This window comes from Geotrypetes seraphini, chromosome 5, assembly GCF_902459505.1.
Source record: "Geotrypetes seraphini chromosome 5, aGeoSer1.1, whole genome shotgun sequence".
Classification (NCBI taxonomy): domain Eukaryota; kingdom Metazoa; phylum Chordata; class Amphibia; order Gymnophiona; family Dermophiidae; genus Geotrypetes; species Geotrypetes seraphini.
The window spans coordinates 95,152,822-95,167,021 of NC_047088.1; the positions used below are offsets into that span (position 1 = coordinate 95,152,822).

Sequence of the window (14,200 nt, forward strand, 5' to 3'; positions counted from 1 at the left end):
GGCTGCTGCACAGGGAAGTGGGGGGGAGAGAAATGTTGCTGCTGCATAGGGGGCAGGGAGAGAGACAGATAGAAAGAAAGACAGACAGCGGGAGGGAGGGAGGGGGAAAGAAAGAAAGACACAGGGCAGGGAGAGAGAAAAACAGACAGACAGACAAAGGGGGCCAGGGAGAGAGACAGACAGAAAGAAAGACAGCGGGAGGCATAGAGATAGAAAGAGAGAAAGACAGACAGACATATATTCTAGAACCCGTTAATGTAACGGGCTTAAACACTAGTATTATAATAAATCAAACTCTGACCTTTGTTGACTTTTTGGTTTATCTATTGAATGCAAGGACTGGACTTCAATATCTTTCTTTCTGACCTTGAGGTCTGGTTACTGACACGTTTCTTTGTTTTACATAGTAATGTATTAGGTTTTAGAAAGAATGACTCTTGAGCTGCATTCCAATAGAATAGTTAAGTAAGTAAGAGGCACGTCTTTGAGGTTAGATTTTACATATATAGTTATCTGACGTATATATATTAGTAAACTATTGAGATATAAGTCAATACTTGAAGAGTAAATACTTAAGGGTTTTCTTTTGAATAAAACATACTTGCCCCAAGTTGTATTATGTGATTTACCCAAAAAATTGAGAGGAACACATTAGCAATTTAAGAATTATTCAACCCCTCCCCTTTTCTTCAATCAAATTTTCAGATTTTGTTGATAAAACCAAAATTCTGCATTTTAACCAAACAGGTTTTCGTCAATATCATTCCACCAAACACTCTTTATTAGGTCTAACCATATCAATACAGTATTACCTTGGCCAACACAAGTCTGTCATCCTCATTTCATTGGACCTCTCCACAGCTTTTGACACAATCGACCATCAACTTCTTCTAAAAAAATTAGTGTCAGTTGGAATTACTGATCAAGTTTTTGAATGGTTCCATTCCTATTTCTTGGACCGATCGTCCTCTGTGATCTTCAATAACTCTGTTTCTAAGACATGCATAAATAACTTCGGCATTACTCAAGGATCTATTCTTTCCCTGCTATTATTTAATATCTATCTGGCTCCGTTATTGATGCTGTGTCAATCAATAGGTTTCACAGCTTACACATATGCTGACGATATTCAGATCATCCATCTTATCGATCCTTCTAACAACAATGACATTGACGCCACAATCTGTTGAAGTTAGATAGCATCAACAATTGTTTAAGAGAAAACATGCTATCCCTAAGTATCTCTAAAACAAACTGCCTTCTCTCCCCATCTCCAATTCGCATCGATAACACACTGATCAATTTAGTCAGTTTGGTTAATATCCTGGGTGTGATTATTGACAATAAACTAAATTACCACGTGCAAATTGGGGCTGTGGTTAGAAGCTGTTTCCATAAACTTAGAATGATAAGGTTATTGGGAAGTATTCTGGAACTTCCACCTCTAAATATGTTGATACATTCACTTGTAATATCAAAAATTGACTACTTCAACTCCCTATACACCCTATACAAAGGAATACTACAGAAATAAATTAGATGTCTACAGACATCTACAGTTAATTCAAAACACAGCTATCAAAGTCATCACTAATTCCAAGAAATATGACCACATCACTCCACTACTGGCTCCTGATCCTATATAGAGTAACATATAAAGTTGCCATGTTAATCTTCAAAACCCATAAAACCTGCCTTCATTGATAAACTTCTCATTCCGTATGATCCACCCAGAGCATTAAGATCTACAACTCAACATCTATTCTTCATACTTTCACTAAAGATTATTAGTACTCATCGGGCAACAACATTCTCTATAACTGCCCCCATGATCTGGAATTCACTGCCAATATATTAGAGAAGAAAAAAAATCTAGACAGATTTAAAGGGGCATTGAAATGTTTTCTTTTTAAAGACACCTTTGAATACTGACTTTCCTCTTTCTTCTTATTTAAAGGTATCCAGTGGCAAAGAAGTTATTCCCCTTTGTTCATATTGTTTCCCCCTTTAATGTTCTCTTTCCTATATTTTTTTGTAGTTTATCCCTCTTCCCTTTCATTTAATTGTATGTCGAGTCTACGGATTTTGTTTGTATTTGTTTTTGTTTTAATTTTTGTTCTCCCCTTTTTAGCATTGTATATCGCCTAGAATTTTGGATAGGCAACCAATCAAATTTTCAATAAAGCTTGATAAAACTTGAAAGATACGTAGGATGCTGCAGACTGCTAGCAGGAAAGCAGTCTGACTTTTTAAAGGTGTTGTGATTAGAAGAGGAACATTTTCTGAGTCTTTCTATATGAATATTCTTGAAAGTATTATTTTAGAAATAGCTAAGAAGAAGAAATATGAACCAAGATATTGAGGTCTGGTTTTCTCTACAGTGTCTTTTTCTTCTATATATATAAAATCGGAGGTATGTATGTATGTGTGTGTGTGTGTATGTGCCGCGATCACGCAAAAACGGCTTGACCGATTTGAACGAAACTTGGTATGCAGATCCCTCACTACCTGGGGTGATATGTTCTGGGGGTCTCGCGGCCCACCTGCAGACGTGGGCGGAGCTACAAACAGAAATTCACATTTCACCCATTCATGTCAATGGAAAAAATGTAAAAAGCTGCCATTCTCACAGTAATTCAAAAACGGCTTGACCGATTTGAACGAAACTTGGTATGCAGATCCCTCACTACCTGGGGTGATATGTTCTGGGGGTCTCGCGGCCCACCTGCACACGTGGGCGGAGCTACAAACAGAAATTCACATTTCACCCATTCATGTCAATGGAAAAAATGGAAAAAGCTGCCATTCTCACAGTAATTCAAAAACGGCTTCACCGATTTGAACGAAACTTGGTATGCAGATCCCTCACTACCTGGGGTGATATGTTCTGGGGGTCTCGCGGCCCACCTGCATACGTGGGCGGAGATACAAACATAAAATCGGATTTCACCCATTCATGTCAATGGAAAAAATGTAAAAAGCTGCCATTCTCACAGTAATTCAAAAATGCCTTGACCGATTTGAACGTAACTTGGTATGCAGATCCCTCACTACCTGGGGTGATATGTTCTGGGGGTCTCGCGGCCCACCTGCACACGTTGGCGGAGCTACAAACAGAAAATCTTATTTCACCCATTCATGTCAATGGAAAAAATGTAAAAACCTGCCATTCTCACTGTAATTCAAAACCGGCTTGACCGATTTGAACTAAACTTGGTATGCAGATCCCTCACTACCTGGGGTGATATGTTCTGGGGGTCTCGCGGCCCACCTGCACACGTGGGCGGAGCTACAAACAGAAAATCAGATTTCACCCATTCATGTCAATGGAAAAAATGTAAACAGCTGCCATTCTCACAGTAATTCCAACTATAAAACACTTTCTATGACACTATAACCACTAGGGACATCGTTTCTATTCTACCACGGACACCATACATATAGAGTTTGTATGTTCTAACTGTGTTTGTAACTGTTTCCTTCATGCACCCCAGTTCATAATGTTATTACATTACATGAGTACTCACATATCCTGAACTAGGAACACAGGTTCCATTCTGAACCGGGAACAAACTGCATGGAGTTTCTTTTCAACCTGAGTTTCCACATATTGAGTTTTTTAAATCAATACTGAAACTTTTGGATGCCACTTATTCCAACAGATCTTCCTTTTCAGTTTAAGAGATTGCAAATTCCAGTGAGACTTGCATTCTCTATCACAATCAACAAATCACAGGGACAGACTATTACATACTGTGGAGTGGATTTAAGATCCCCCTGTTTTTCCCATGGACAACTCTATGTTGCTTGATCAAGGGTGGGTTCACCCAAGAATTTATATGTTCTTGCTCCTGGAGGTGAAACTAAAATTGTTGTTTATAATCAAGTTTTGTGTTAGTTGTATTGTATTCATTTTGTCAAATATTTCACATTATAATTTGACTAGTCGTTAAGCCCGTTACATTAACGGGTGCTAGAATTTATGTCTGTATTTTTCTTTCTGTCTCTTTCCTCCCTCCATTTCCCTGTGTAGCGCTGTCTCTGCTTTCTTCCTCAGTCTCCATTCTCAAGCTGTAACATTACTGCTTAGCTTTTTCTCCTGTCAGTCTGTCTGTCTCATTGGCTGCTGTATGTGTTTTTTGCAGTCTAACTCCTTGGCCACTGTATGTCTGTATGGTTTATTTTCCTGAATTTATCCTTGGGCATTGTATTTTCTATTTTTTTCTGTTTGTCTCATTGGCTGTTTGTATTTTTTTTTTTTTTTTTTGCTGTCTCCTTGCCCACTGTCTCTCTGTCTGTCTCCTTGGCTGCTGTATGTCTGTTTGTCATTTTTTTCCCTGTGTCTCTCTCTCTCCTTGTCCTCTGTGTTTTGTTATTTTTTCAATCTGTCTCTTTAGCCCCCTGTCCTTCTGTGAGTGTCTGTGTGTCTCTCTCTCCTTGTCCTCTGTGTTTTGTTATTTTTTCAATCTGTCTCTTTAGCCCCCTGTCCTTCTGTGAGTGTCTGTGTGTCTCTCTCTCCTTGTACACTGTTGTTTTTTTCAATCTCTCTTTAGCTCCTGATCCCCTCTCACTGACCCTTGCGCGACTGCGTTATTCCGGCTGGGTTTCCATGGCAACCCTGCTCGCGGGTCTGTTAGTGTAGGGCCGTTTTGTCGGGTCTGGCGGCGCTGTGTAGCGGGAAGGCGGGGCCTCAGCACCGGCCGGGCGGCTCGCACCGCCGGCCCCCAGGAACCCGAGGCCGGCGGCGGGGGAGGCAGGGACATGCCTGGTGTGCCATGGTGCAGGAGGAACGGAGATCGTCGTCTGGCTGCGGTCTGGCTTGTGGAGGCGATCGGGTGGTGACGTATTCGCGCGCATGCGCACTCCTTAGGCCACAGACCTACAGCGCACGGAACACGCAAATAGAAGTGCGCATGCGCGAGTTAGCCTTTTATTATATAGGATTATTGTACTTTTTATAAAGCTGTAAAAAAATAATTTCATTCACCACTATAAAGTATCTTTATTTCAATCCATTTACTGTGTTATTGCTATAATTAAATACCCGTGCAACGCCGGGGCATCAGCTAGTTATTTATAAAGTCTTACTTTTCTGTGTGTAGCCAATTTTAGAATCATGTCAATATGCATTTATGCTATTGCCATTACTTGCTGCCTTTACATTTATTTTGAAGAAATCATTCAGCGCTGCATTTGTAACACCATTTTTCTAAATGTTAATTACAGGCTTCCACATAAGATGTTTAAATTTTAACCACATATACTTAGATGTTACATTTAAATTGTCGATTCCTAAGTGGAATTAAGCTCCCAGATTGATGTCTGTCTTTTAAATGCCCCCTGGTTCAATGCTTTATAGTTTACTAGTCTTATAGCCCGTTACATTAACGGGTGCTAGAATATATGTGTGTGTGTCTGTCTTTATTTCTTTCTCTCTCTCTCCTTAGCCGCTTTCTTTCTTTCTGTCTTTCTTTTTCCTTGGCTGTCCATCACCACCCCTTGCCTGCTCCCCCTGTCCATTCTCCCTTCCTTTTACCTCCACTGTGTCCACCACCACCACCCCTTCACTGCTCTCCTTATGCAGCAGCAGCCCTTCTCCCTTTGTTTTACCTCCCCCCTGTCCAGCAGCACCTCTTTCCTTCTCCCCCTGTCCAACATTAGGCCTCCGTTCCTTTTTCTTCACCCCCCCTGTCCATCAGCACCTCTTTCCTTCTCCCCCTGTGCAGCAGTAGGCGTCCCTTCCTTTTTCTCCCCCCCTCCTTCTTATCCCTATGATACACTTACCTTGCTCTGCCCCTGATCAGAGGTTCCCGACAGCCGCCCAGTTGCACCCATTGGAAAAGTTCCCTCTGCCGCATCCCGCACCCCTCTTGACGCGACTCCCGCTGTCTTTCTTTCTGTCTGTCTGTCTCTGTCCCTGGCCCCCTTTGTCTTTCTGTCTTTCTGTGTATCTCCCTGCCCCTGTGTCTTTCTTCTTTTCTTTCTGTCTCCCTTCCTCCCTCTGTCTGTCCAAAGCAGCATTCCCTCCCCCCACACTAGTTCCCTGCAGCAACATTAGCGTTTCCCTTCCCACGGTACAGACTACGAACCTGGCGATTCCGGTGTGTGCAGCAGTCTTCACACGCTCCTGATTTGCTCTGGCACGTCACTGATGACATCATCAGAGACGCGGCAGATCGGATCAGGGCAGTAGAAGGGCCCGAAGCAGCGTGTGAGGACTGCTGCACACGCTGCTTGAATCGCCCAAGTGGTCGGATCTGCGGGAAGGGAAGGGGGGGCGGCAAAGGACTCGGATCCCGATCCGGGGCGGAAAGTTGCTGGGCTCCTCGGTGGGGGCGTTGAGCGTCCGCGATCCCTCTCCTCCAAGACACCCGGCCGCTCGCCCACTGGCCTGCTGGAGGAACGGAGATCGGCGGCTGGCTGCGGTCCCAGCTTGTGGAGGCATCGGCGGCTGGTGATGTAGGCGTGCATGCGCACGCCTACCTAAGGTGCCCTACATCTCACGGAAAACGGACGCACGCAGATGGGAGTGTGCATACGCGGCCTAGCATTTTATTATATTAGATTTAAATCATTTTTCCTTTTAAAATCTCACTTTTTATTTAAGTATCATTCTTTGATGTTTTTAATTACTGTAATTTATATATTCATCGTGTCTGTGTGATTACAGTTTGAGTTTTATTACCTTGTTCTTATATCCTTCAATTATGATAAACTATTTTACATTTATTGCTCTGTTATTTTGAATTAGTTTTATTGTTCTTGAAATTGTATGATTTCAGTTATGATGTCATATTTACTTATGTTTTGTTTATTTAAATAGGGTATTTTTAGCGGGGGGGGGGGGTTGTATTGTAAGCGACTCAGTGATTCATTCATAAGTACTGTATGTTCTTATTATTGTCTATATCTTTTTGTTAATTTAAAAATAATACAATTTTTTAAAAAATCAAGTTTGTCTGTAGTGTACTGTATATTGCTTTAAGCGTATGTCCTCTCTATTGTACATTTCAGGACTCCTGAAGCAGGTTTTTTTAGCTGAAACATGGCTGGTGTCGAGTCATATGAATGTTCAGTATAGGTGGTTGCCATTAAAGTTTGTTTGATTTGAAGACCTGGTCTTCTCTGCTTTGTTCTTGGGACAGGGATTGACAAAAAAAAAAAAAAGAAAATAGATAAGAACATAAGAAATGCCTGCACTGGATCAGACCTGGGGTCCATCTAGTCCGGCGATCCGCACATGCGGAGGCTCAGCCAGGCACACCCTGGCAAATACACTGGTCACTCGTATCCTTCAATGTCTTCTGCAAGAAGATATGTGTCCAATTTTCCCTTAAATCCTAGAATGGTGGTTTCCTCCACCAGCTCTTTCGGGAGAGAGTTCCAGGTGTTCACCACTCGCTGTGTGAAGCAGAACTTTCTGACGTTTGTCTTGGACGTGTCCCCTCTCAGCTTCAGGCCATGACCTCTGGTCCGAGACTGGGTTACATTTGCCAATGTGAATAACGCTGTTTCTTGCTCACCATCCTTTCCCCCTGCTGGTGAGTGAGCTTGCTCCATTATGTCGATCCCTTTTAGCAATTTAAAAGTCTCTATCAGATCCCCTCTCAGTCTTCTCTTCTCAAGGGTGAATAGTCCCAGTTTTCTGAGGCGATCTTTGTAGCTCAAGTTCTCCATACTTTTTACTAGCTTCGTCGCTCTCCTCTGCACCCTCTCTAGTAGTGTTATATCCTTCTTCAGGTATGGAGACCAGTGTTGGATACAGTATTCCAGGTGTGGTCTGACCATTGCTCTATAAAACGGCATTATGACCTCCCTTGATCTACTCGTGATTCCTTTCTTTATCATGCCTAACATCCTGTTAGCTTTCTTTGCCGCCGCTGCACATTGAGCCGATGGCTTCAGGGTTCTATCTATCAGTACTCCCAGGTCTTTTTCTTGTTCGCTCTTTCCCAATGTTATACCTAACAGTTTGTACCCATGCTCCTTGTTTTTACTGCCCAGGTGCATCACTTTGCATTTTTCTACATTAAAACTCATCTGCCAATTTTCTGCCCATCTCTCAAGTTGCTTCAAATCTCTCTGGAGTTCTTTGCTGTCTTTTTGTGACCTGATTGCTCGGCATAGTTTTGTGTCATCTGCAAACTTGATGATAGCACTGGTCGTTTCTTCTTCCAGGTCATTTACGAAGATATTGAATAAGATAGGCCTAAGAACTGAGCCCTGAGGTACACCGCTAGTTATTTTCTTCCAGTCTGAGTACTTCCCATTTATGCCCATTCTCTGTCTTCTGTTTTCTAGCCATTTTCCTATCCATCTTAACATATCTCCTTCTATTCCATGACTTTCTTTAATTTCAGTGTTATGAATTGTAAGGTCAGGAATGTCTTTGTCTAGATCCATGTGTAAGAATAGTCCTTCTTCTATATGCCTTATATGGAAATGGTCTGACTAAGCCATGGAGATAAGAAAGATGATGTACCATTGTTATTTCAACAGTATATAAGAGTGTGCCCAGCTTTGGCATTTTGAGAAAAATCCTCCATACATAAAGATAATTTTTTCCCTCTACAAATATAAAATATTACTTGTGGAATCTTAATTCTGGAAATTACTGCAGTTATTATTAATTGGCATTTTTCATAGAAATTGAATAAACAAATAATTTTAATTGAAAATGTGTACATTAGTGTGAGTTATTAATCTAAGGCAGCCATGTTGGGCGGGGACACTGTATCCTATACTCAACGGCTGGTACAATTTCATCACTTGTATCAGATATCAGGGAATTTTATGGTGAATGACTTTGAAAACTAATTCAAGGGTTTTGTAAACCGATGTTATCAAGGTATGACTTCTGATTAGTGGTACAGACCTCAATTATTTCAAAGTTAGCCTATTGCAATGCGCTGTACTTGGGTATAACATCCTCATCATGTGTAAAGCACTACAAACAAGCAAAAACATGGCAACACGTTTGATATGTGGCAGGAAAAAATTCAACCTATGCTGAAAAAACTCCATTGCTTGCCTGTGAACTGTTGCATTGTTTACAAAACCCTTATACAGTGGTACCTCTGAACGTCTCAGAACTCAAACAACTTGGAATCCAAAATTTTTTTTTAAATTTAATTTTGCCCCGGAATCTGAACGCAGTGGCAGCTAAGAAAACTAATAGAATGATAGGAATTATCAGGAAAGGAATGGAAAACAAAGATGAAAATGTTATAATGCCCTTGTATTGCTCTGTGGTATGGCTGTACCTCAAATACTATGTGTCACCATATCTCAAGAAAGATATAGCAGAATTAGAAAAGGTACAGAGAAGGGCGAGAACAATGATAAAAAGTTTGGGATGACTTCCAATGTGGAGAGGCTAAAGCGTCTAGGGCTCTTCAGCTTGGACAAGAGACGACTCAGGGAGATATGATAGAGGTCTATAAAATACTGAGTGAAGTGGAAAGGGTAGATGTGAATCATTTGTTCACTCTTTCCAAAAATACTAGGACTAGGGGGCATGTGATAAAGCTACTAAGTAGTAGATTTAAAACAAACCAGAGAAAATATTTCTTTGTACAACTTGTAATTAAACTCTGAAATTTGTTGCTGGAGAATGAGGTAAAAATCAGGTAGCATAGCAGGATTTTACAAAGACTTGGATAATTTCCTAAAAGAGAAGTCCTTCGGCCAATATTGAGATGGCTTGGGGAAATCTACTGCTTATTCTTAAGATAAGCAACATAAAATCTGTTTTATTACTTGGGATTTAGCTAGGTACTTGGGATCTAGGTTGGCCACCATTAGAAACAGGATAATGAGCTTGATGGACCTTTGGTCTGTCCCAGTATGGCAGTTCTTATGTCCCTGTATTCCACAGGACCCCAAATTTCAGACAAACACTATTCCAGTTGCATGTGGTCCCCTGAAGGCATCCTCTGAAGATTGACACAATGAAGCAGCAGAGTATTGCGCTGAGGGCTCACTCCCAGCTCTTTCCACTCCCCTCTTCCCAGCTCTTTCCATCCCCAATACCTTCAGTGAGTCACTTGATGGCTGCACGCTGATCAATCAGCATGTAGCACAGTAATCAAAATCCTCCATAGCATCCTTCTGGCTTGGAGCACAGAAGTGTGTTATGCCTTCTGAGTGTTTAGTGCCTCTAGTGAATCCTCCTGAAGGCTTTTTGTTTTGTTTTAATTTGATTGGTTGGGCAGAACTTCTGAGCCTGCCCAACTAATCAAAATAAAACAAATTTTAAAAAAAATCCTTTGGGGATTCGCTCAAGGCTCTGAATCCTCTGACAGCCTGAGGCATTCCTGTGCTACTGTGCCAATTTGGATTTGTGCCCTTGTTCCAAGTCTGGCTTCCTTGTTCCTCCTGGTGGAAAACACTACCATAGGACTGTATGATGCTGTAGCCTGCTGCTTTCTTTAAGGCTGTGCGGCAGTTGTTCTGCTGTCTCTCCTGGCTCAGATCATGTGCCGCTTCTTGCTCGGTCCCTAAACCCTTTTCCTGATCTGCATTAGCCTGGTCCTCTGGAGCTATTTCTTCCACATGGACAAGGTGAAGACCATCATGAAGTCAAGCAGGGATACCATAAAGATGATGAAGGGAAAAATGACAGAGATCATGCAGAACAGCTGGCTCAGGGGACTTGATGTGTTGGAAGCTGAGTTTTCCAAAATCTGGGAGTTCAGGAGTCACAATGTAGCTTTATACTCCATCCAGGGCAGGAGAGACCACAATGAAGTATTGGTTCAAAGCCATCACTGACCTGGTCAACAAAACCCATCCCTCCACCTTTGGCATTTTTGACAGGCTTGGAGGTGACTCAATCTTTCTTTGGGGGGGGGGGAACAGAACAGAGGAAGGCACAGGAAGAACATAATGTTTGTTCTTCTTGTGCCTCTCCCCCTAGGTATAAACAGGCAACAGTCTTTTATTTACATACTAAGGTAAGAGGATATTCCAGCACAGTGAAAGGAAAAGCAGTCACCTTTGTATAGTATTGAGGAATTTTTGAGATGCATTTTCCAAATTTGGAACAAGAGAAGTGCTCAGGCTACTAAGGGATGAATTGGTCAGTAAGCTTGCTAGTGCTCTCAGAAATACATATTCTCTGATTCTCATGGTTTTTGCTATTATTGTTATTAGTCTAGATTGCTTTTGTTTTTGTTTTAACTCCATAGTGTCTGGGAGCTGAGGTGAGAGCACCTCCTCAAACTTCAAGGTGATCTAGCAGTATTTTAACAGGACAGATTTGTTGCAAAATGATCTGGGATTGGAAAAGTTTCAGTTCACCACTTTGGGAGATTTGACTAGCCCAGTGACAAAAACAGCATATGTTAAGCCAGAGCTCATATATTGAGGGAAACTGCTGTACATAGTGAATCCTTTCAAAGAATGGACGGTCTGGACTAGGACTGGAGGCAACTCAAAATGAAGCTGCCTCAGCTGAGCTTACTCCTGCTGGGAGCTTCATTTGATAGGACTTTTTTGTTGTTTTTTCTTCTAATTTTATGACTGTTGTGGTCATTTTGAGAAAGATTTGTGGAGCTGTTAGAGTCCTCAATCACTTGACGCAGCTCTGGTGATACAAGGAGCTTTCCTGTTAGGAGCATGTAGTGGACCAGCATTGGAATCAAAGTGGAAGTGGTCATAGATATATGGACAGATAGGTGAACAGTGTTTATCTAAAATTTGGGGTCCTGTGGAATACAGGGACACTGTCCTGGATATATTTGCCTTAATTCTTAAAAAGTGGAGCTGAAGGAGAGAACTGCAATTGACTGCGAGAATTCTCAGTTTTCAAATAGAGTATGTAGAGGTTTTTTTGACCTATGATGAAACACACTCCCTCATTATGATTGTATATCATTTAGAGGTTGCAGCATTAATTTAATTTAATTTAATTCTTATATACCACTAATAACCGTGAGGTTTCTAAGCGGTTTACAAAAATGATGCATTAAAAGATACAATAAATAAGATAGGTACTTGGAAATTCCCTAACTGTCCCAAAGGCTCACAATCTAACTAAAGTACCTGAAGAAACAATTTATGAAAAGTAAAGATAAAAATATAAAGACAGAGGTAGAGATAGAGATAGAAATGAATATTCCAACAAGATGGCGGCCAGTTAGGTCATCTTCTGTGCTGTCTCCCTTGTCCTGCTTTTGTTTTTGTTTTATTTTGCCTTTGTTGATTTTTCTTTTAAATTTCTTTTTGTTGGTTTTTTGTTCTGTCTCTGCTGTTTTCATTTGGGACTTCCAGTCTCGTTGGTGTTTGCTTCTTTTGAGCTCATCTACTGATTTCCAGTTTGACAGTTGCTCCGATCTGGCAGCTGAGGGAGCCGTTGCCTGATGCCTGAATGGTTCTATGGTGGAGGTTAAGAGTTGAAGAATTGGGTCCTGTTTCTTTTCGTGATGGATTGGAGAGTTCTGGCTTTCGGCTCCTTGTGTTCATGTCCATTAAGTGGTTGTGAGGTTTTTTTCTCCACTAGTCTTCTGTTTTTGAGTTTAACTCTTTGTTAGCTGTTCTCTTGGACGTTCTACTCATCCTTTGAAGAATTAATTGTGTAGAATAATGACATATACACATATATACTGTATACACAGATTCATAAATGCCAATATGCTACCTAAGTGCTATCCTGAAAATACCCACTGAAATTACATAGTGTGTATTTGCAAAGGGGATGTGTACACCCCTTGTAATCAGCATCTCCTCTGTCCTCTCCCTCCCAGCTGTCCAGCATCTCTTGCCTTCCTTTTGTCCCCCCACCAAGGTGTCCAACATCTTCTTCTTGCTTCCTCCCATGAACATGTCTAGCATCTCCCTTTCCTTCCCCTCCCCCTGGCACAGAAGACATTGTATTTGTTCAGTGTTGCAATATATATTGTAACCCACATAGATATTGTGATATGTGGGATACAAGTATTTAAAATAAATAAATGTGTAGGAGATATTTACATTCTGCCTTAAAAGACCAACCCTGACTTACCTTAACAGAAATTTAGCAAAGGGGGTCATAGATGGTAGTTCCCAAAGGAAAAGGTTAAAACCAAGACCCCAAGGAAAGCAGGGAGGTCAAGATTAAGAGGAGGAATTTGGAAGTCCTTGGGGAATCTGCTTGTACTGTGTATGTATAATCCTGAACCTTTTTCCTTTTGAAGCCTACAAACTAAGCCAAGCACTGCATGTGTCCCATGTTTACTACAATTGTTGCATTTTGGATGTTGATTTCACCATGTCTGTTTTTTGAAGAAATGACACCATGTTTCCAAATGGCATCTCTTTTAACTTGCAGGGATTTCCGGAGACTGGAAAAACTACTTCACTGTGGCACAGAATGAGGAATTTGATGCTGATTATGCCAAAAAGATGGGACAAACCAGCTTGCAGTTCAGAAATGAATTATGAAGGATGTCCTCTTTATTACTACCATTACTTGTCATTTCTATAACTACATTAAAGCATTCAAGAGACAGTCCCTACTTGGTAGAGCTTACAATCTAATCAATACCTGTATCCTATAGCAAATATCTATTTTTCTGTGGCTAATTGCTTTTTCTCTCTTCTCATCAACTGAAACAGCCTTTCCTAATGGATTTTGCTAAATTGACTCTGCCATATCACTGTACTGCTATATGTTATCCTGCTTTCTAACATGTGCATCTGGGTCCTTGATATGTTGCCTCACACACATGATCCTTTGCTAAAGGTAAAGAGAAGACTGTCAAGTACCAAACAGTCAGAGATAGAAAATGTGGTTGAAACTTATAGACAGTGCCAAAATTATAGTACCTGCTGCTCCCCCCCCCCCCCCACTTATTCTCTGAAATGTCAGAGAGCAAAAGGTGTAAGGCACAGCACCTCTGTTTCCAGTAGCAGTCTAAGATTATATTCTGCAAGAACTGTGAAATTCTGAAGTACATTGGCAAAAATTTTCTATCTTTTCTATTACATTATAAAAATAAAGCAGTTTTCCTAACTTGTGTGTCTGTATTTGTGTGTGTGTGTGTGTTTATTGGGTGAAAAAAATTCATCTTAAGTGTTAGCACAGGAAGGATATTTTGAAGAGAAGGAAAAGAGAAGCAGAGTGAGAGGATTAGTGAAGAGGACAGGAGAGGAAGGAGAACCAGGAATGGGATGAGGAGCAGATAGAGAAGAGGAAGGAGAGTCAGAAGGGAATAACAGA

At 41.1% G+C, this 14,200-nt stretch overlaps 1 protein-coding gene across 2 annotated transcripts in view; it reads left to right on the forward strand.

Annotated features, from left to right (window-relative positions):
• The window catches only part of LOC117360997 (sulfotransferase 1 family member D1-like), an 87,273-nt gene extending 73,280 nt beyond the window's left edge, over nucleotides 1-13,993 (forward strand). For both annotated transcript variants that reach the window (XM_033945740.1, XM_033945741.1), the window contains exon 8: nucleotides 13,310-13,993. In XM_033945740.1, the coding sequence (XP_033801631.1) occupies nucleotides 13,310-13,422 (113 nt within the window). In that variant the 3' untranslated portion in view covers nucleotides 13,423-13,993. The remainder of the gene's footprint in view (nucleotides 1-13,309) is intronic.
• The last annotated feature ends 207 nt before the right edge of the window (nucleotides 13,994-14,200 follow it).